The sequence below is a fragment of the Delphinus delphis genome, chromosome 8 (genome assembly GCF_949987515.2).
Source record: "Delphinus delphis chromosome 8, mDelDel1.2, whole genome shotgun sequence".
NCBI lineage: Eukaryota > Metazoa > Chordata > Mammalia > Artiodactyla > Delphinidae > Delphinus > Delphinus delphis.
This window is the reverse complement of record NC_082690.1, coordinates 79,357,538-79,380,075: the sequence shown is the minus strand read 5'-3', so window position 1 is coordinate 79,380,075 and position 22,538 is coordinate 79,357,538. Positions and strand designations below refer to the sequence as shown.

At 35.4% G+C, this 22,538-nt stretch overlaps 2 protein-coding genes across 2 annotated transcripts in view; one reads left to right on the top strand and one right to left on the bottom strand.

Moving 5' to 3' along the window:
- The window catches only part of ANO3 (anoctamin 3), a 408,770-nt gene that overhangs the window by 110,586 nt on the left and 275,646 nt on the right, over window positions 1-22,538 (bottom strand). The window contains 2 exon segments of the mRNA XM_060018617.1: window positions 1,913-2,013; window positions 12,924-13,082. Of these exon segments, the coding sequence (XP_059874600.1) occupies window positions 1,913-2,013; window positions 12,924-13,082 (260 nt within the window).
- Window positions 1-22,538, top strand: part of MUC15 (mucin 15, cell surface associated) — a 90,796-nt gene that overhangs the window by 56,257 nt on the left and 12,001 nt on the right. The gene's annotated exons all lie outside the window — the stretch shown is intronic.

Here is a 22,538-nt window from a genome sequence, read left to right as displayed (position 1 = left end):
TAAATTATTTAAATCCTCTACCATTGAACATAGGAGATATTTCCATTTTTCATAATTATAAATAGTACTTCAGGGAATGTTTTTACATATTTTTCAATTATCTTCTTAAGATAAAAAGTGGTTATGAAAAGTTTTAAGTCTCACAGAAAATAATTTTAAATTCAGTTTCAGAATATTTTATGAAATTTGATTCTCACCCATAAATCAACAGAGGTGATTATTCACCATATCTATGCGAGGTTTGAAGAGTACTACTTGTGAAAGTCTTTGATAATTTCATAAGTTAAAATGAAGCTCATTGTTTTAATTCTGCATGATTTTGTGTAGCATGTATATATACAGACCAAACAAGAAGAAAGCAGATAGAGCAAAGGCAAGTATTCTCCCATTATCAGCTTGTAATAAGTCACAGGCATGTTATTTCACAAGACTTTTTAGAAGGAGACGTAGTGTCAGCAGGAAAAAAATTCCTCAAAACTCAAGACATGAAGAGTTGCACAGTGTATACTTACCTAGTTGTACTCTCAAGTTTGGTTCAGTAGAATGACCTGAATTAAAAACAGTCCTCTGTAGACTCCAAAATATCTAATCATAATACAAATAATATCTCATAGGTCCTTACTTGCTTCTTTCAGGGACCAAGTTTCATAAAAATGTACAAACTTCAGGTTTTTGTAGGTATCTTATTAATAATTTATATAAGGTGCCAGAGAATTCAAAAGACTTTACTCATTTTCTTTTGTTTTTTATTTTATTATTATTATTTTTGCCAAGCTCTTCAAGGTATTATTTACCTATCTTATAAATATCATCTGTACAGAGAATTTTGAAACTTTTACCCAAGCAGGAATGGGAGTCAATTTAGGTATCTAATTCTAATATTGTCACAGTAAGATTCCTCTGTAGTTGCCAACACTTAATCAATTTCTGTTTTGTGGGCAATGACTGTGGCTGCATCTTCCAAAGCCTGAGGTGTTTCAGGTGACTAAAAAGACAGTGATCAACATCCCATATTTCATCTTGAATACTGCAGAGGCTTGTCATGAGACCTGAGGCTGTCAGCACTCTTACAGAGCTGGCCTCTTCCATGCCACCAGGTCTGAGAAATTTCTCCATATTTTTGAATTGCACTCTTACTGTTCATTCATATTCATTATCTAGAGGTTCTTTTACTTGATATCTTGTTACCCTAGACCTTTTTAAACCTTCTTAGCAGTTGATAAAGCATACTGAGCTCCAAAAAAGTGTAAATGTTCATATCTTCAATGTGAGTTAAAACTTTGCACATAGTAGAAACAGTTGAATTTTATTGTGAGAGATCATGGAGGAAAATGATAGATTCTGCATATAACACAAAACACACAATATGGGGAAACACATCTATTCAATTTTTGCTTGCCCATAGGAAGGGCTGGAAAATCTTTGAACTGAGAAGGCCTTGTATTACCATTTATCCTTTGGCATTGAGGACAGAGCTAAGAAACCATCTGGTTGAATTCCACCTGAGGAATGATTCTTGCTAACTGCTATAGAGAAAAAGAACACTGTATTTGTACACATAAGGATGCTACACACTTACATTTCCTGAGTTTCACAAAAATAAGAGTTCCATCTACCTATATTAAATAAGAAGTGAAATTGATCTTGGGAATTATAAGTTAAAATTTGAAAACAACTATTTTTCCCCTCCCTCTAGTCAAGTCCGGCTAGAAATGATATAGCTGGGAACCAGAACACTTACCACATTAAGCAAGCAAATTAGAAGGAAAGATAAATGTCCAAGGTAAGCTAAACTTTGGAAGAAAAAGCATTTCTTCTGTAGAAAGAATTACATTTATTGCTCTCAAGTTTTTCAAAAAACAGGCTCATCTTAATATACATTGAGAGAGAATGAAATAAAATTTGAAAGTACCTGAAGGGCATCCTGATATTCAGCCTCTCTGCATACTTGCACAGCGTGTCCCATGGAATATGAATTTTAATAAACATGATATCAGGGTTTGCAACAGCTGGCTGCAAAGGACAGCAGAACAGACACCACTTAGAGCTGATAATATCATGCCACAATTTGATCTGAGAGGGAAGGACATTTTCCCCTTGCCTACACGTGAATCATCATCACCCATTTAAAAGGAATTTATATGAATAAAATTTCTTAATACAGAAATACCTTAATCAAAATGTAATAATGCCATTGAATGCAAGAAATAATCATCCATGTGAGTTAGTGCATTTTCTTCCTTTGATCATTATCAAGATCCAGAATCCCTAATCAGAACAATCATGAGCCAATTAGGAATCTGAAGTTATTCTTGTTTGACACCTTCTCATGATCCTCTCATTCCTGCTCTGGGGTGGCAGGGTGGAGGGCAGTGGTGGTAGTGGTAAAAACAACACTGACAGTTGCTACCAGTTATTCATTCACTTATTCTTCTAGCACATTTTATTGAGTAATTACTCCTGTAATTAAAACGAGGTCCTGTGAAAATCCTGGGGATAAACAGAGTATAAATCCTACAAGTCCATAGCCTTACAGAGCTGTCAAATTTGCAGGCTTACTCGAACCTTAACAGGTTAGTATACTGTTTCCTGCAAGAGATCATAAGACTTTGTGTCTTCGAACTAGACAAGAGGTTTTTAAGCAAAATCAAGTGTGCATCAGAATTATCTAAGGAGCTTTTAACAAAATTGAGTACTCTGGTCTAATTCTTAAGAATTCCCAGAATTGGATTCCATCGTTCTGAATATTTTTCTCATACCACTAACAGAGAATCAGATGCCTTTCTGAACCAGATAATCATCAAGATTCCTAGATCTGGTCCAGTAGTCTAAAATAAGTAACTAAATAACTGACCATTTTGTCATTATATATCACTAATGTTCATATTATACTTAAAAAAAAAAAGCCTAGACAGTTATTTTCTGAAATTCCTACAATATCTGAGGCCCATAGAGCAAGAAAGAAGTTTGTGGCCACTGTAGCACTGAATTCCACAGAGCATATTCCTCAAATGATTAGAGAAGCTGAATTACGTCAAGGAAGAACTGCTCTTCGCTTCCATTTAGGCACAACATGTCAGGTTACAACTGGACTCCACTTGGTTAACATCTTTCCTTTAAATTTCAACTGGATGGAACATCTCCAGAAACATAACAATCTTAAAAGCTCAAACGTATGGAAGAAATTTATCAGTCTAATTTAAAATTATATATTTAAAAATTAAACTGTACAATTTTATATTCATATATTCAAAAAGCTATGTTTTAGATATGGCTAATTTCATGAATTTGCCAGAACATATTTCAAATTTGTAGTACCCACATTTTAAAACAGTATTATTAGAGAGCCACGGGACAATCATTGGAATAATACTCAGCTGTAGACAGCAGGCTGATCACCATTGACACTGGACAGGCACTTTCACAGACTAGCATTTGGAAGTGTTTGTTCCCTGAAGTATTATGAAAAAAGGGGGGATCATTCCAAGGTCAAGACAATTTAGGGTTTCTCACTAGAGGACTTGTGAGACATTTTAATATGCATGTACTTGCTAAAATATCCGAGAAGGTAAATAAAGTAAACAGAATTTCCAAAATTTTAGACCATGTGTTATTTTTTCTTTATAGTTTATTGAGGTACTAGGTATTTTTCAAATCACCAGGGGGAAATAGCAAAAGGTGCTTCCTGTGCAATTTCCAAAGGACTTTCCTACTTCAAATATATTTGTTTTAAATTAAAGATAAAGAATGATAAAAAAAATTAACAATGACAGAAGTCATATTAGGTGTTAAATATCTAAAGGCCTTTGAATTCAGACTAAGTTTACACACTTTAGCTATGCTTGAGGAAATAATGTATATAACTTTTGCTCACATTCTTGCCCCCAATAGTCTATTCGTAGCACAACGGCCAGAGTTATTCTTTAAAACGTGACTCAAATCATATAACTTCTCAGAACCCCATTTCAATTAGAGTGAAAGCCAAAGTTTTTCCAATGACCTACTCAGCCTTTTATAATTTCACCTTCAATATCTTGTGAACCCACTCTCCTACTAATCTCCCTCTCATTCATTCTACTTCCATCATTTGGTCACTTACTATGACTTTCCTGCCCTCACCCCATCATTCTTAACCTTGCTCTATTTTTTCCCATAGTACTTATTATCTTCTAATGAATGAGTCTATTTATGTAAATGCCATGAGAGAAGGGATTTTCACTTTGTTCATTTATGTCTACTGAGCACCTAGTTCTATGCCAGGCACATAGTAGTCACTAAGCATTTGTTGAGTGGATGAATGAATGAATGAGTTAACTTACTTTGAGTACACATTCTATGTAACGTGTACCTAAGCAAGAGATGATGAAGACAAGAAAGCAAATAAACCAGAATTATTCTGGAAGAGGTCCTACGTCAGGATTCAAATTAGCATCATGAATAGCTGGCTTATCACTGATTATTAATTCATTCCTGTCAACCCTTAAGATATGAAAAAATCTATTACACTCAAATAAAGGAGATACTTTAGAAGGATGTTACTTCATTAATTCTACCATTGATGAATGAAACGTCAAGCTGAGTGCACATACAGCTAGAACATTTCTAATTTTGTATGTCTTAACTTAAAAAAAAATATATATTTTTCCAAGCAACGTAAATTGTCTTCTCTTATAATTTCCTCAACTTAATTTCTCTTTTGTTGTACCTCTACTTAAAAACCAAAAAAACAAAAAACAAAAGTAGTTTTATTTTCTTGCAGCTACTGAGCAGGAGGTTGGCGAAGGGCTGGTGTTGGCAGGGAGAAAAATCACTTTCACCCTTGGAATCAGAAGCTCCCAATCTGGCACTATTCTGTTTAGCTCTGATGCAGGCAGGCTTTTCCAAGGGAACAAAGCACCCACCGCCTTCACACATCACATTATTATTTAATTATTCCATCCAAAATTCCCAAGAGGTAGAAAATTCATTCTTGAGAGAAAAGGAAATTTTAAAATGTGTTTTTACACAGTCGCTTTACAAGTTGGTGGCAGAGAGCTGAAAAAAGAAAAAAAAGAATATGGTAGCTCATGTATTAAGTCTAAGATAAAGACAAAATGCTGATATAATCTGGAAATACACTTGGATAACAAAGCACCTATCCTGACAGTTACAGATCATCTACCTATTCATTTATACAGTCTTCAAATATGGATCATTATCTCTGATGATGTGATTATCTAGAAACTGTCCACATCAACATACAATTTAATGAAGATTTGAGATGCACTCTGTATCAGGCTCAGTGCTTAACTGGGGAATATAAATTTTAAAAATGGGAACTTGTTCCCTAGGGAATACTCCCATTTTTCAGCTAACAAATCCAATACTTGCTGACATTTTCACAATTTCATTTTCCCTTTCCACCTGCCACAAGCCCTAAATATTTTCAATTTAATAGTTATTAAAATTAAGTTGCAAACAAAGCCCACAGCCTATAATAGTAGAAACTTTAAGAAGAAATAAATGTTTATGATAATGCAAAACGCTGGATTTGATAGTTCAGATAGCTACAAGTATTTAGATACCAGTTAGTCATCAATTAACATAAGGTTTAAACTAAAAATATATCTAGGTTCTATCTTGTAATCATGGAGTTAAGTATCTTTCTATGTCTGTTTGCTTAAAAGGGCGATACATGATATTGATTTTTTTTAATAGTGTCAGAATACTAAGAAGTCCTCTAAGATCCTCATGCCCTACTGTCCTTGTCTTGTACAATCTCCAGGATCTGTGAATATTATGGCATATTCACTCCCATGATTAAGTTCTATTATAAGGCACATTTGCTTTTAAAAAAGAGATATTGTCTTCCACTGCAGATAAGTCCCTAAAAAGGACTGGGCTTTTCCTGGCAAGAGAGATTCAAAAGAGCAGAGGGACACAAGGGAGAGTCTCCCTTGCGAAAAACGGTGGGGGGCATGTGGCAAGAAATGAGAATGGCCTCTAGGAGCTGAGAGAGGTACCTGGCTGATAGCTAGCAAGGAGATGGGCAACTCAGTCCTACAACCACAAGGAACTGAATCCTATCACAACCACATAAGCTTGAAAGAGTATCCTGAGTTCCAGGTATGAATGCAAGCCCATCCAACACAATGATTTAAGTCTTGTGAGAAACAGAGCAGAGAGCTCAGACATGCCATGCCCAAACTTCTGATCTGCAGAACTGTGTGCTAACAAGTGGGTTTTATTTTAAGCTGATGAATGTGTGGTGATTTGTTAAGCAGAAATAGAAAGTCAATATAAACAGTGTCGAACAATCTTGTGGAAATTTTAAGACAATACTTTTTCATGATATAATGTTAGCATGCTTATTTTATTTTATTTTATTTATTTATTTATTTTTGTCTGCATTGTGCCTTTGTTGCTGCGCACAGGCTTTCTCTAGTTGTGGTGAGCAGGGGCTACTCTTTGTTGCAGTGCACAGGCTTCTCATTGTGGTGGCCTCTCGTTGCAGAGCATGGGCTCTAGGCATGCAGGCTTCAGTAGTTGTGGCACGTGGGCTCAGTAGTTGTGGCTTGTGGGCTGTAGAGCACAGGCTCAGTAGTTGTGGCACATGGGCTTAGTTGCTCCACAGTATGCAGGATCTTTCCGGACCAGGGCTCAAACCCGTGTCCCCTGAATTGGCAGGCAGAGGCTTAACCACTGTGCCACCAGGGAAGCCCCAGCACGCTTATTATATAAACATGTTTTGTTCACTTAAACTGTGTTTGTCATAGCAGGTTGATTTTACACGTTAACATTGTGATAATTAATTTAGTCCTAATTAACTCAACCATTTAAAAAATCAATGTCATTACTCTTAGAATTAGGAACATAAGTAAAAATATCTTTGGCAACTAAAACAACTGTAGAAAGTTAACTTTAATATACAATTTAGAAATCTTAATTTTCCTTGATATTACACTTGGTATTCTAACTCTCTACTGGATCTCCCCCTTCATCCTTCCCCAAAAGCCTTTTAATTTTTTATCTCATCTGTCTTCTGTTTCCTTGATCTTTCTCTTCCGTTTCTTCCCTTTCCTTCTCTTCCCTTCTCTTCCTGCCTCTCTCCATTCACCCTTCTTTCCTGGATCTTCCCCATCATCATTTAAACATCTCATATAAGAAAAAATGAAAACAGGAAGAAAGAAGTGAAACCTCATGAGACCTCATTTCCCTCTCTGGCTCTTGCTCTTCATCCTCCCATTCACAGATGAGCAAGTTGGTTGATGATATTTGCTGCAGCCTCTATTTTTCCATTATCTAGTCACTCTTCAATTCATGACAGTCTAGCTTCCAAGTCCATCTCCTCAGAGAAATTATTCTCACTGATTTCACCAAAGATCACATTCTCCAACTAATTGGGCCTCTTTCTTGTCTTACTTGACTTCTTAGCGTATTTTACCCTGAAAACCAATCTTCCCTGCGACTCCTCATCGCTTCTTCTTCCACCTACATCCAACTCCTTTAACTGTCTATTTTCCTTTCCTACTTTTTACAGGCTCACTCCTAGGCTCTTTTTTTTTTTTCCATTCTCTCCAGTGATTTCGTACTAATACACAGCTTATATTACCATCTATATTATAAAGGCTAAAGCATTTACCTTCAGTTTAGACTCCTAATTTGGGCTCTAGACACAAATTTCAAACATTTTTACTTCTACTTCTCACTGGTACCTCAATTACAAGCTTAGGATCTTCAGTCCCAAAATCCCATTCCACTTTCTCCCCAAATTAGCTCTCTTCTGATGGCCAGCAATTTTATACTGGCTATTCCTTCTGCAAATAGTTTTCTGTTCCCTTATCTTCCACATGATGGACTCCTTTTCATTCAGATAACTTTCTTTCACATCACACATGCTAACATAGCTACTTAGTCACACTCTCTATATAATACTATTCTGTTTTAATTACTGGTAATATTCCTTACTATTTAATTTTCTTGTATATTTATGGTTTCTTTCCTCCCATGAGAACGTGGCCCATTTTTATCTTGGTTTCTATATGTCCCCAGAATGAAGCATATAATAGGTACTTCATTAATGTTCCTTGAATGATTAAAGAAATTGCTCAAGTCACAAGCCCAAGTTATCCTTGAAATCTTTTCTCTTTCTACCATATCCAAACCACCACCAAATATCTATATTTTAACTTAAATATCTATCAGATCTATTCATTTCTCTCCATTTCTAATGCCACCCATGATCTTTGTGCATATCCAGTCTTGCTTTTAAATCTATACTCTTTTCAGCAATCTAAAGTTTCATTTTTGAAAACAAATATGGTCATGATATTGCTGGCTTAAATTTTTCAGCAGCTTCCCATTTTTTCTAAGAAAATCATCAAAAGTCTTAAACTACAAAATGGAATTACTTAACCCTAACCATTCTTTCCAAACTCATTTAGTACATTTTATTTCTGGTATTAAAAATACCAGTGTTCTTCCTCCCACCACCATACTGATATTCAGTTGATCCACGCTATGGTGGAGTCTGGCATCAAGGTTTTAAAAGATCCCCAGGGGTTTCTAATGTGCAGCCAGTATTGAAAACCAGATTTCAATACTGGTTTCATAGATGAAAACATCTATCCCTTTTATCCACCTACTTTAACTATTTCATTTTCCAAATCTCAGTTCAAAGTTTATTTCTTTGATTTTACTTCTCCCTTTCCTTCTTGTCTTCCCTCATCCTCAAGATTAGATTACTGACCTCCTCATAAGCCATTCTAGCACCATTTGCTTCTCTTTTAGGTCACTTAACATGATTTGAATTTATAAAGGGTATTTTAAGGAAGGATTTTAGACTTTATACTAATAAGTGGAGATTGAAAATCACCTTGGATTAGAATAGCTTTATTTTGCAAAGCCACCTAAATATCCTCTTAGATATGCAAGTACTAGTCAAGTGGAAAGAGTAATAACAAGACTTTTAAAAAAAAATTTGCAGCACTCTCCTTTGCTTGGGTTGGCAGAGTTCCTTAGAGATTTTTGGATCAAATTTCATATGGCTTTTAGGGCCTTTCTGGAGGGAAGATATACCAATTCCTCAACTCTGACACAAAACTAATATCATCTATTCTGCAGAATTGGGGTAGCCTTAACCCTTCCCATTGTCAGAAAAATAAGTCATTTATCTCTATGAGGAGATAAATAGAAGGAAAGGGGAAGTAGAGCCTGGTAACCTGTATGAACACGATGGCTACAGTTTGTGGGGATGGTCATTCCAATGAAATGTGCAGCTGAGGTTGAATACTCTTTCTGGCCAGCTGTCCTGGTACTTTATTGAACTGTGGGGACCAAATCCTAATCATGTGAATGTGAACTTAAAAGAGCTGTAATTATGGAACCTAGAATGAAAAGCCATTTGTCCAGGAACAAAGGTACACATGTGTACTCTTTTTCTAGAAAAAATAGAAAAAAATGGGACATGATGCTTTTTTAAAGAAAAATGGGAATCTTTTGGCAGTAACTGAAGAGTGGGAGCTCAAGAATGAATGGATTTCCCTTAAAAGCAAAATAAAACCCCTTTTGGATGAATAACATCCAGTATTATTCTTGGGAAAACTTGGAGGAGTGAGGGAGAGGAACACACACAAGAGAATCTGGACTTTCCACCAAGAAAACTAGGTGGAGACTGTGAGCCAAGTTATATCTCTTTTACAAGTAAACCATTTTCATGACTGACTCCTCCACAGACTGTATGTTCAGTGAAGGCAGGAGTGTGGTCTGCTTAACTCACCTGATCTCCAACACCTTCATGGAATCTGTCAAAATTACTTGCTGAATTAAGAAATAATTATAAATACATGAGCAAAATAACTACCAGCATTATAATAGCAAGCAGGTATAAACTGCTCTGGGAACCGATGACAATCAGTCACTTGATTGATTCTGTTTGTATGGAGATTCTGAGAAATCACAAGGAAATTAAATTAATAAAAACCTATCACAAGACTTGAGTTTGTAAGATTTTTCAATAAATACTTCCTAATTGAATTAATCGCTAGTGATATGGATATTCTGGGTTAAAATTCCCAGAGGAAACACAACTAAAGGAGTCAGTCGACACTGAGATCAGAATTCCACTTGCCCAATTCTGTAACACTAGGCAGTGTGTGAATAAATCCTTACCTCATAAAGAGGTAAGGCAGTGTATGGTTGTTATTTTATACATAGTAAAAGAGTTTTAATAAATATAAATGGATTAGTTTTGCTAGGGCCACCTTGAGTTATAGTTCAGTACTTCCTATGGATGTTCCTCAGATAACTAATCACAAGACATGTCCTGTGGGAACAAAAAAGTAGGGGTGGTTTCCAATAACATATAAAAATATGGGTGACCACTTTATTCCATTGATAAAGCTTATTAGCAAATTATCCAGATATTTAAGCAAATAAATCATCAAAGCTTTTGACCTTGTCAATCCACTTATTGGTAAAGTAGCTAAATCCAACCAGTAGTAATTTAGGGGTCCCTCAAATCCTTAATTTAATTTTTTTCTATCAGTAAGAGAACAGTTGGCTAAATCACCAAACTGTAATACTATGCACCTGAGTAAAAAATATGAGTTGGCTCTAAATACACTGCAATTTAAGATATCCATAATACATTGTTAAACAACAGAATTGAATAGCAGAATAGTAAGTATATCATGACTAATTTTATGTAAAAAATTTATATGTGTTTGTATATACATAGAAAATATATTGAGGGACACAACAGTATAATTCAAGATATTATTAGCAAGGCTACCAAAGGAGAAAAGGGTATGATTTGAGAGATGGTAGATGTGCCCTTTGACTTTTTATTTTGTACATTGTTATACTTCTGATTTTTTACACTTTTTTTCTTTCTGTAATATGATAAATACATTTTTTAAAAAAAACCCTAGAATGTTTAAAACAGCACGAGTGGTTATTTTTGGATAATAAGAGTGAGGGTTATGTGTTATTTCCTTTCTATTTTTCATTTTTTGCCTAGTGAGCATTGTTACTTTTATTGTTTCACTTGAAAAAAATAGCTTTCCTTAAAGAACACTAAAAAAAACATTTGAAGAAAGGAAAGTTATGAGGGATAAAGAAGGGCTTTACATAATGATAAGAGGGTCATGTGTGGGTTAATGTGGTATATGGGAAATCTCTGTACCTTCCTCTCAATTTTACTATGATCCTTAAACTGCTCTAAAAAATAAAGTCTTTTATAAAAGCATATAAGGAACAGGATTAAGAAGAAATAGTTCAAAGTGAAGATGAAACAAACAGATGGAAAGATATACCATACTCTTGGACTGGAAGAATCAATATTGTCAAAATGACTATACTACCCAAGGCAATCTACAGATTCAATGCAATCCCTATCAAATTACCAATGGCATTTTTCACAGAATAGAACAAAATCTTAAAATTTGTGTGGAGATACAAAAGACCCCGAATAGACAAAGCAATCTTGAGAAAGAAAAATGGAGCTGGAGGAATCAGGTTCCTTGACGTAAGACTATACTACAAAGCTAGAATCATCAAAACAGTAAGATACTGGCACAAAAACAGAAATATAGATCAACAGAACAGAATAGAAAGCCCAGAAATAAACCCATGCACCTATGGTCAATTAATCTATGACAAAGGGGCAAGACTGTAAAATGGACGAAAGACAGTATCTCCAATAAATAGTGCTGGGAAAACTGGACAGCTACACGTAAAATATGAAATTAGAAAATTCTTTAACACTGTACACAAAAATAAACTCAAAGTGGATTAAAAACCTAAATGTAAGTCTGGACACTATAAAACTCTTAGAAGAAAACAGGCAGAACACCCTTTGACATAAACTGCAGCAACATCTTTTTTTGATCTGTTTCTTAGAGTAATGGAAATAAAAACAAAAATAAACAAATGGGACCTAAGTAAACTCAAAAGCTTTTGCAGAGCAAAGGAACCCATAAATAAAACGAAAAGACAACCCACAGAATGGGAGAAAATATTTGCAAACAATGTTACTGACAAGGGATTAGTTTCCAAAATTTACAAACAGCTTGTGCAGCTCAATATCCAAAAAAAGAACAACCCAAGCAAAAAATCGGCAGAAGACCTAAATAGACAATTCTACAGAGAAGATACGCAGATGGTCAAGAGGCATATGAAAAGATGCTCATCATTGCTAAGTATTAGAGGAACACAAATCAAAACTACGAGATATCACCTCACACCAGTCAGAATGGCCATCATCAAAAAATCTACAAATAATATAAATGTTGGATAGGGTGTGGTGAAACGGGAACCCTCCAACACTGTTGGTGGGAATGCAAATTCGTACAGCCAGTATGGAGAAGAGTATGGAGGTTCCTTAAAACAATAAAAATAGAGTTACCATATGATCCAGCAATCCCACTCCTGGGCATATATCCAGAGAAAAACATGGTTCAAAGGATACATGCACAAAAGAATAGACACATGTATATGTTTAACTGAATCACTTAGTCACTTTGCTGTACACCTGAAACTATCAATAACATTGTTAATCCACTGTATTCCAATGCAAAATAAAAATTTAAAAACAAAAAATATTAAAACCTAGACATTAACAGTTTGGCAAACTCTTTTCTTTCAACATTTTGTCTTTCTTTTCATAGAGTTTTGTACTTTATAAAGAATCATTCCTTCTTTAATTTTTAAAATTGTAAAAATAGTTATGCCCTTTGAAAAATATTTAAATTTATGGAAACATGTAGAGTAAAAAAGGAATATATTTTAAAATAGTACTATACATATGCATTTCTTTTACATTTGGGAGATAATTGCTATACATTTTAAAAAGCCACGTGTTATACACTTTTATACTAAAACATAAACGATCATATCTCTTCCAGCATATTATACCACATAGCTAATACTGTTAAAGCACATACCTCCTTTTCTAACATCAAGCCTTCTGCTCTGAGGTTCTTTTCAAATGTGTTTCTTTTGTCATACTGTATATTTGACTTTCTATAAACCAGGATGTAATCAATCCGCTTTTTGCCATCTTTGAATAGAAGTCCACTGGATGCTATGTAATTCATGTCATTCTGCAAATAAAGCAAGGGTTGTTAATAGTGTGGGTTAGATAAGCACACACATTTTGCTTTCAGTCACTTCCATTTGAATAATGGCAATCCAATATAAAAATGTGGTTTTTACATTCCAATTGTGAGATAAGAAAAGATCATTTTAAAAGTTTGCAATCTACAGTAGGAGACAAGCTAGCAAGTGACGTTTTAGGATTTGAAATTAGGCAGTCTGACACCAGAACATGGATTCTCTGATGTTAGCATCAAAATGTGTATGTTTTATTCAATAAGACCCTGCAAAAATAATTGCCAACATACATTGAATATTTGCTCAAAATCAGGCCCAGACATAAATGTTTTACATATTTTAATATTCAAACTTTCATTTTGAAGATAAAGACAACAAGGTTTAAACAACATAAGCATTGAGAACCGAAATTAACATAATGTCCTACATGAAATAATACTCAGATAAGACATTATTTTCCTAAACCTATGTTCAACAACACCAAACCAAACAATTCCTGGGCTGCTTGTTCCAAGAAATACTTGCTCCCAGAATACAAGACTGTGATCCAACTAAAACAGCCTACTTATTAAGACTAATTGCATGCTTATTAAGAATTCTTTAAGGTCCTCCCCTTGCTCTGTCCACCTACCCCAGCTGTTTTTCCCATACTCCGACCAATTTTCAACCAACTTCCTCCCTTGCAAGATTTACCTTAAAATCCTCCAGTCCAGGTCCTAGAACCCTCTGAAAACTCTTCCCTAACTTCATCTTTTTAAAACACTACTAAGACTACCCAGGTGGTATCCTTACTTGCTGTAACTTTAATAAAATTAGTTTTTATGATCAACTGATTTTCATGATGGTCTTTTTTGGGGGCTGGCACTTTGCCAGGAAATGGTTCCGCATTACTTGAATTCAAGTTTGACTCCTAGTCCATGCTCTTAACTATTATATACATTATCCTTCTTTCTCCACATTTTCCATCAAACTATTTAAATATCTGTACCAACTCTCTATTCCATTTTTCCCCATACAGGCATTCTTGAGATTCAAAAATGTCTTAACATTTGGAGAGCTATCTGATAATTTCAGACAAAGGCATCTCCAACTTCTTTGGAGGAGCCTACTTGGGACATACATGCAGCTCGAGGTAAAAAAGTGAGGACCAGAGTAACCTGGTGGCCAAGGAGTCATCCAGGTGAAGCAATAAAAAAGATATCTGAGTGACTGTCATCCTATAGGGACAGGTTAGGCTGCTCAGGAGCTGTCTTTTTAGAAAGAATAGGTTCATGTGTGTGAATCTGGGGGTATTAGAGACTCCCACGTTCAAGGACAAGAAGGTTTGCATAGCCTTTTCTTCAATGAATGAAAAGATTTTGAGATTCCCAGGATTATTTTATTGGTTACTATAAAGTGACTAAACTCCAGCAGAGTCATCAAGGCCTTGCGGTTGCATAATAATGATGATAATAATAGCTATCACTAACTGATCACTTACTATGGTGCCAGGCAGTGTGCCAAGTGCTTTATTCTCATAATTCTTTAAGGTAGATATTGATATGAGTACCAGAAGCCAAAGAGGTTAAGTGACATCCCAGATGTCATGGAAACTGCAATAGTGAAACTAGAACTCTCACCTATTTGATGGTGGTCTTGACAACTATATTGCAAAAGACAAGGAAGTATATATACGTGCACATTACTAGGTCTGGGGTTTGAGCAGTAATAGAAGGCTAACTGGCCAAAAGGCCATTTACAGGTCCTATAGTATGGAGACACTGGGGATTTATGGCCAGAGAAGACACAATTAACTTCAGACTTTAGAGTGCTTTTGCCTCCACCACTCCAGAGGTTTCTTTGGCCAGCGTCACCAATGACATACTCATTGATGTATCCCATTAATCAATTTTCTATCCTCTTCTTTACCTTTCAGTAGTTGAATCACTCACTCCACCTTGAAATACATTTTTTTCTTTTGCACTCCCAAGACATCTCATTTATTTGGATTTTTTCCTACTTAAATGGTTCCTTATTCTCAGCTTTTGTTTCTTTCTTCCTCTGATTTGTTAAAGGACCAGTCATTGATTCTCTTGCCTTCTTTATCTGCATTCCCTTCCTTGTGATTACATTCAGTCTCATGGTTTTAAATAAGAATCTATATGCTGACTACATAATTAATATTCATAGGCTTGTGTATCCAACTGCCTTCCTGATTTCTTCACTTGGATGTCTAATGGACATCTCAGAGTTGACTGTCCAAAATGGAATTCCTTATTTTATCCAAGCAGATATTTCCCCAAACCCTCTTTATTCTGATTGGTTGCAAATCTAACCTTTAAATTGCTCAGATCAAAAATCTCGAGTAATCTTTATTTCCTCTCTTTTCACCCATCTAATATTCAGATCATCAGAAAATTCTTCAAAATATATATAGAATCTGACCACTTTCTAACACCTTCATTACTACTCTTTTCTAAGGTATATCATATATTGACTACATTATTATAATAGTCTGACTCATCTCCTAGCTTCTATCTTTGCTCCTCTAAAGTCTATTCTCAACATGACAGTTAAGACACTTGAGTGATCCTCCGCATTTTAAACGACATTATATAACTCCTCTCTTCAAGACCCTACAGCTGCTTTCCACGATATTCCATTCTTGATCCTACTTTTCCTAATCTATTTACCTTAGCAACTGTTAAATTCCAACATGTTATATAACACTAAATAATTTACTTATTAATTATCCTTTGTTTACTGTCTACCTTATTCTATTGGAATATAAATTTTACAAAGGTGATAAATTTTTACTGTTTTGTTCACAGAGTATTTCAAACATCTAACCCAGGGCCAGACACATAGTAAGCATTAATAGATATTTATGGGAAGAAGGAGGGAAGGAAAGAAGTGAAAGGAAAGAAGGGAATAATCCATAGTTATGTGTATCCAGGTAAGAATAACCTCAAAAATTTCAGGCCATTAAAATATCATGTGGTCATTTCTCATCCTCTCCCCTCCAACATTAACACAAATCAAATTATAATCAAATAAGACGAATGATCACAAAATTGTAGCAGAACTGCAATAGCCATGGCTTTCCCTTTGTGTTATACCATGACGCACTGCCTCCAGGCATCTCCATGGTAATGTAAACAAAGATTGAGCTAAAATAAGATTATATAAAATTTTTCCTCTGCATTTTCTTTTTCTTAAAGTGTACCACTCTCTTAATACCAGTCCACTATTAAGTATCACCTGAATCTTAAATTAATAATAAAATATTTAATCCCAGGTGAAGGTAAAATCCTTCAATGAGAAGACCCAGAAATCACATGACTGGTTGGTAGGAAAACTATGAGAAGATAAGATAGTTTTAAAATATTTTATGTGCTTTCCCTATTTTAAGAGTAGCATGGACTGAAAGTAGAATCCTGACAGGTATTGTTATCTGTTACTTAATCTGTTAGATTAAGCAAAATAAATGTTAAACTCGCCCAGAGAAGCAACTGCCTAACTATTTAAAAACCAAAAACCAAAAAACCTACATCTTTTTATGATAAGTGACCTTCGGTATTATTCACAGGTTTTGTCTCTGTCTGTGTAAACATGTTCACAAATTCTATTAGCTAGCATTCTAATTTACTATCTAATTATTTTATCATTCTAAATTATGAATAATGAGTTTTACCAGTTTATCAGGAAAAAAGAAAAGTAGTTTTCAAAATGGTAATAAAGAAGCATGGAAAGATTTGGAAATCTCTTCTGAATTACATATAAAGAACATAATATAGGTTCTACATAATTTTAAGGTTAAGAATATTACATTTTATTTTAATACCTATTTGGCAACCATTAACCAAGATGTTGATTAACCCACGTTCAAATCTGTTGCCTAAAAGCAGAATTGATGGGAAATTTATTATCTAGACAACAAAAGAACCACCTCTTTTTTTGATATAATAACGGTTGTTCAAACATGAAATCAAGACTCATCTGGAACAGTGAAAGGTTTTCCAGTTACAATGTGGAATGCATTCCATTTTATACCAGGTTTTTCATGTTTATTGTTCCCAGAAGACAGAATAAAACTAGCTTTTCTCAGAGAAACTGGGATGCAGATCATCCATCAGGTACCTAATCTTTCAACAGCTTCGAAAACCACTTAATTATTTAAGGCATTGTAAACCATGAAGCGCAGAGACTTTCAGAAAAGCTTGTCTTCCTAAAGAGTATCTTGAGAATACCCAAGTTAAGGTTCAGGTTTGCAAAGATTTTAGACCATTTGCAAAACTTCAATAGAAGTCTGCCTATTTGCATGAGAATGCCTTTTAGGGTATTCTTCAAATAAAATTACGGCAGTAACTGCTTGTTTGTGAGATCCATACATTTTCTAGCATTTATTCTTCTCAATCTAACAAGAAAACCTAATGAACACCTAATGTGTGCGAGGTGCTGTGCTAAACTCCAGGGATAAAAATAAGTAGACACTGAATATTTTCAGAGATTTTAGCATACATATGGAGTGATAGGCCTGCAAATGTTTAGTTACATTGCTATCTTACATGTGCAGTAACTCTGAGTTACAGAGTTGAAGAATGTCAGGGTATAGCCGGAGGAAACCTGATTAATGGGTATCAGAAGCCATCAAGGGTCATATTAGCTAGGTGAATTTACCACAGTCCTTCCTCAGGCCACTGCAAAATTAGATCTTGTCACTAATCTGCAAGTGATTGCTGATTTTCTGTTAACCATATCTTTGAGGTAGTACAATGCAGTTAAGGTATTGAGCTCTGGATCAGACAGAGCTGGGTTTTAATTAACTGTGTTCTTAGACGTGTAATTTAACTTCATTGCTCAGCCTCAATTCCTGTAGCTTTGAAGTGAAGATAATATTATCAACATTGTAAGATTGTTGTTATGACTAAATGAGATAATGCGTACAGAGCATTCTCAATATAATCTGACTCACTTTACAAGACTTAAGAAAAAGTTAGCTATTATCACAAGAAAACAAGGTAAAAAATGTATGCAATGCATTAATTCCTGTTGGAATTTTTCTTGTTTTCTAATGATCCAAATGACACCTTTCACATTTTGGAATGTTATCTTTCTCAGGACAAAGACAGATAGAAACATAGAAAAATAAGCCAAAGGATGTTAGTGTGAATATGGAATTAGAGCAAAGGAAAGCAGATCTGCTTTATATATACTTATGAAACATGATTTATTACAAAATAAAAAGTGCAACAAACAGAAGCATAACAATTATTATAAGACAAACACCTTTATAACTACTACCTAAGTCATGAAACACCAGATGCCCCCCTTTTATCCTTTCTCTCAATCATGATGCCCTCTGCACCCCTCTCCCCCAAGGTAATCATAATCCTGTCATTTATGGTACTATTTTCCCACTTTTCTTCAGTTTTATCACCAAAGGATATATCCTTCAACATTATATTTGAGTTCTGTCCTTTTCAAACTTTACGTAAATGCAAATATATAATGAGTAATCTATTGTGTCTGGCTTCTTTCATGTAATACTATGGGTGTGAAATCCATCCCTGATTTCCATATATATGTAGTTTATTTTTTCACTGTTATAATATATTACCCTATGAATACAACAAAACTTATTTATGCTTTCTACTAATGATGGATATTTGGGCTGTTTCTAGTCTTAATTATTACAAATAAAGCTAAAATAGGTATTCATGTGTATATCTTGTAATACAACTGTCCATATGTTTCTATCAAGTATGTACCTAAGAGAAAAACTGCTGATTCACAGGGAATGCTTGTTTTCAACTTTAGTAGACAATGCCAAACTACTTTCTAAACCAATTTAAATCTCTACCAGTAGTATTTAAATTACCCCTGCTTTATAACTTCTTCCCAGTCTTTTAGAAATAATAATTATTACTATTTTTTTAGACATCCTGGTCTATTCTTAAAAATTGGACTTAATTTCCATAATATGTGGAAATGAGAAGAAAACACTCTTCTCAGTATGCAAGAGTCTCAGGTGCTACTAGTATCTACTCCTACCCACAACACTACGCTTATCCAAATTTCGGTGTTTGGAATGCAACAAATTATTGCCATGCTCATTTACCGGGTATTTCTGCTTTTGTTTGGATTTAGAGAGAGAGGCACAGATGCGGAAGGGCAGAGGAAGCAGGGCATGACTCAGTCCCACTCAAAAGACTGCGCCTGTTGAGAAGGGTAGCAGATGCTTAGTTTCCTAGAGTGTGTGGCCACTGCAACCCCAAATTAAGGATAGACTGTGGGCCAGGTTAGCCCAAGTCTCCTCTGTAATTTCGGTGCCATTAGGCCGGTTTCAGTTAATAAGGCCAAGTGTCTGTTCCAGGCTTGCGTTTCTTAATCCCATCCTACAAATCTTCAAATAATGAAAATCTTTTTCATTAGTTTCCAGTGGTGGAGTTTGCTTTTGTGTTTCTGTATCCTTTTTTGGCAGTCTCTAATGGAAAACTTGGGAGAGCACAGTCCAGACACTGTGATTCTCATGCCATGTTTTACTCAGAAGTTCTAGCTTTACACTCCTTAATTAGAGAAACAGCCAAGCAGCCTTTATATGTAACTGTAATTTATTTCAGAGTAAAACCATTCCTCATAATAGCTCTTGTAATTGGCCTTACCTGTTACAGAGAAAAACAAAAAGGTTTTTAATATTTTTTTCCATTTCAGACAAATGAGAAGCAGTTTTGTCAAGAAAAATCACATATTTACAACAACAAAAAACATCCCTATTAAAAAAAACAAATTAACAGAAAGCACATCTTACACTATGGTTCAAAAGAAATTCCACACATAGGTGTAAATTTAGTAAGTGCTACTGGATTAATTAAAATTCTGGCTCTTCTATCAGAGAAAGTTTTAATTTTAAAGTGGTACTTATAGAAGAAAAATGTTTTAATTTTCTGAGTTTCCTGGGGGATAAAAAATATATTCATACATACATATATATATATATTTTAATGCACCAACCTTAACTTAAAATGTGCCAGAAATGTTATTACTATTCAAATGTTTCTATGCAAATCTTCTCTAATTATGAGTCTGAGGAATCTCAAAAAATCTGACCTCAGTGTTACACAGTGTGGTTTCATTGCTGGTAAAAACCTGGCCAGGCTTGTCTTACCGCCTCCTTAACAGAAAGTCAACCCCACCTCTAGTCCACACAGCCATCAGAAATATACAAACCTCTATTTGGTAACTCTGGAGTACCCTAATCAGATGGCAGAGTCTCTAACTGATTGCATTCCAACTCCTGTTATTTACAGTCTGGCAGACATTTAAGAAAATAACAACTAATTAACATTTAAAGAAATAATACTACTAATAGAAGCTAAGCAGAAAACAAGTACTCCTCTACATACTCTGCATATATTAACACATTTCATGCTCACGGAAACTGAGAGATAACTACTGGTTTTCCCATATCACAGATGTTAAAATTGAGGCAGACTTTAAAATGGGTGGAAAGGGCTTTTCATTCTCTATATTCTTAACTATTGCTGAGGTAGGAAACCAAGGGCACAGGAAAGGATCATACATTTTATATCACTGTTATAATTACCACCACTGATGTTGTCACTTATGGAAATAGAGAATTTTTAATAATTTTAATTAAAGAACTAAAAGAATAATTCATTTGCTGAATTAGCTTTCTAATCTTGTACTATTAGGATTTGAGATACCTATTTCTAATGATAGATTGACTCAATAGTCATAATGATAGCTAACGTTTATCAAAGCTTTTCTATAAGCCAAGAATTTAGCCAAGCACTTATATATACCAACTAATTTAATCCTTATAAGAACCCAATACGGCAGTTTTATCATTAGCCCAGTTACACGTATAAGGCAACAGTGCCCAAGGTCAGTGAGTCAGTCAGCTGTAGTATGGATTAGAATCCAGGCAGGCTGAGATGAAGTGCCGACTCTTAAGCACTGCTTTTTTTTTTTTTTTTACATCTTTATTGGAGTATAATTGCTTTACAATGGTGTGTTAGTTTCTGCTTTATAACAAAGTGAATCAGTTATACATATGTTCCCATATCTCTTCCCTCTTGCGTCTCCCTCCCTCCCACCCTGCCTATCCCACCCCTCCAGGCGGTCACAAAGCACCGAGATGACCTCCCTGTGCTATGCAGCTGCTTCCCACTAGCTATCTACCTTACGTTTGGTAGTGTATATATGTCCATGCCTCTCTCTCACTTTGTCACAGCTTACCCTGCCCCCTCCCCATATCCTCAAGTCCATTCTCTAGTAGGTCTGTGTCTTTATTCCCGTCTTGCCCCTAGGTTCTTCGTGACCTTTTTTTTTTTTCTTAGATTCCATATATATGTTTTAGCATACGGTATTTGTCTTTCTCTTTCTGACTTACTTCACTCTGTATGAGACTCTAGGTCCATCCACCTCACTACAAATAACTTAATTTCGTTTCTTTTTATGGCTGAGTAATATTCCATTGTATATATGTGCCACATCTTCTTTATCCATTCATCCAATGATGGACACTTAGGTTGCTTCCATGTCCTGGCTATTGTAAATAGAGCTGCATTTTATAATCCCCCTCTGCTCAGCGAGATGCTATTCCTATTTTCATTTTACTTTCTTCACCCTGACTCTTATTCTGTATTGCATGTGTATATCTCATAATTATGGCATGCTACTGATTAAAAATCATTATTAACCATGGAATTCAATCAATTTATAACTAATAAGGTATTGATTTCATTAACCCCCAGAGACAGCTTGTGATATCTTGGCAGCGGGGCCTCCATAATATGATCGGCTTAGTATTTAGCAAGCTGTGCCACACTGACTTTGAAAACAAATGTTTTAAGATTCACAAGACAGTGCATCACTCAAAGAACTCAAAGGGTGCCTTGTCACCCAACCACAGAAGGCTCCCTCTGAGGCCTGGCAGATAACAGTATACATGGAGCTCAGGGCATGGAAGAGAGAGATGTTGCTGACTGATTGTTCTTTCAGAGGCAGAGCTAGGGCAACAAGCTGAGCTCAAAGCAGGATTCAGAAATCAGTCATAAGCTTCTTCTCTAGTGGCAGTCTAAGAGCCACTTGTCTCATTTGGGATTCCCATGGGGAGTCTCTTCATCTCCCTTTCACTTGAGACTTAGTGGACGCACAAGCTGTGTGGCTCTGTGTAACCCCCAGATTAAGGAAAGAGGTTTGGGAGAAGCAGTCAGTGCCTCCTCTTTCCCACTGCTCATGCTTTTTGGGAAAATAGGGAAGGAAACAAGCCCCCGCCTTCTACCCTGACCTAGAGGGAGGTGCACATGGATTCAGCAGCCTTGCCTGCCCACAGCACATAGAGTTGGTGAGACAAAGCTGTTTGCTCCAAATGGTAGCTTCGATAACAAAGCACCCTAAAAATTCTGGACCTTACTCTAATCTGGACCTAGATCTAATTT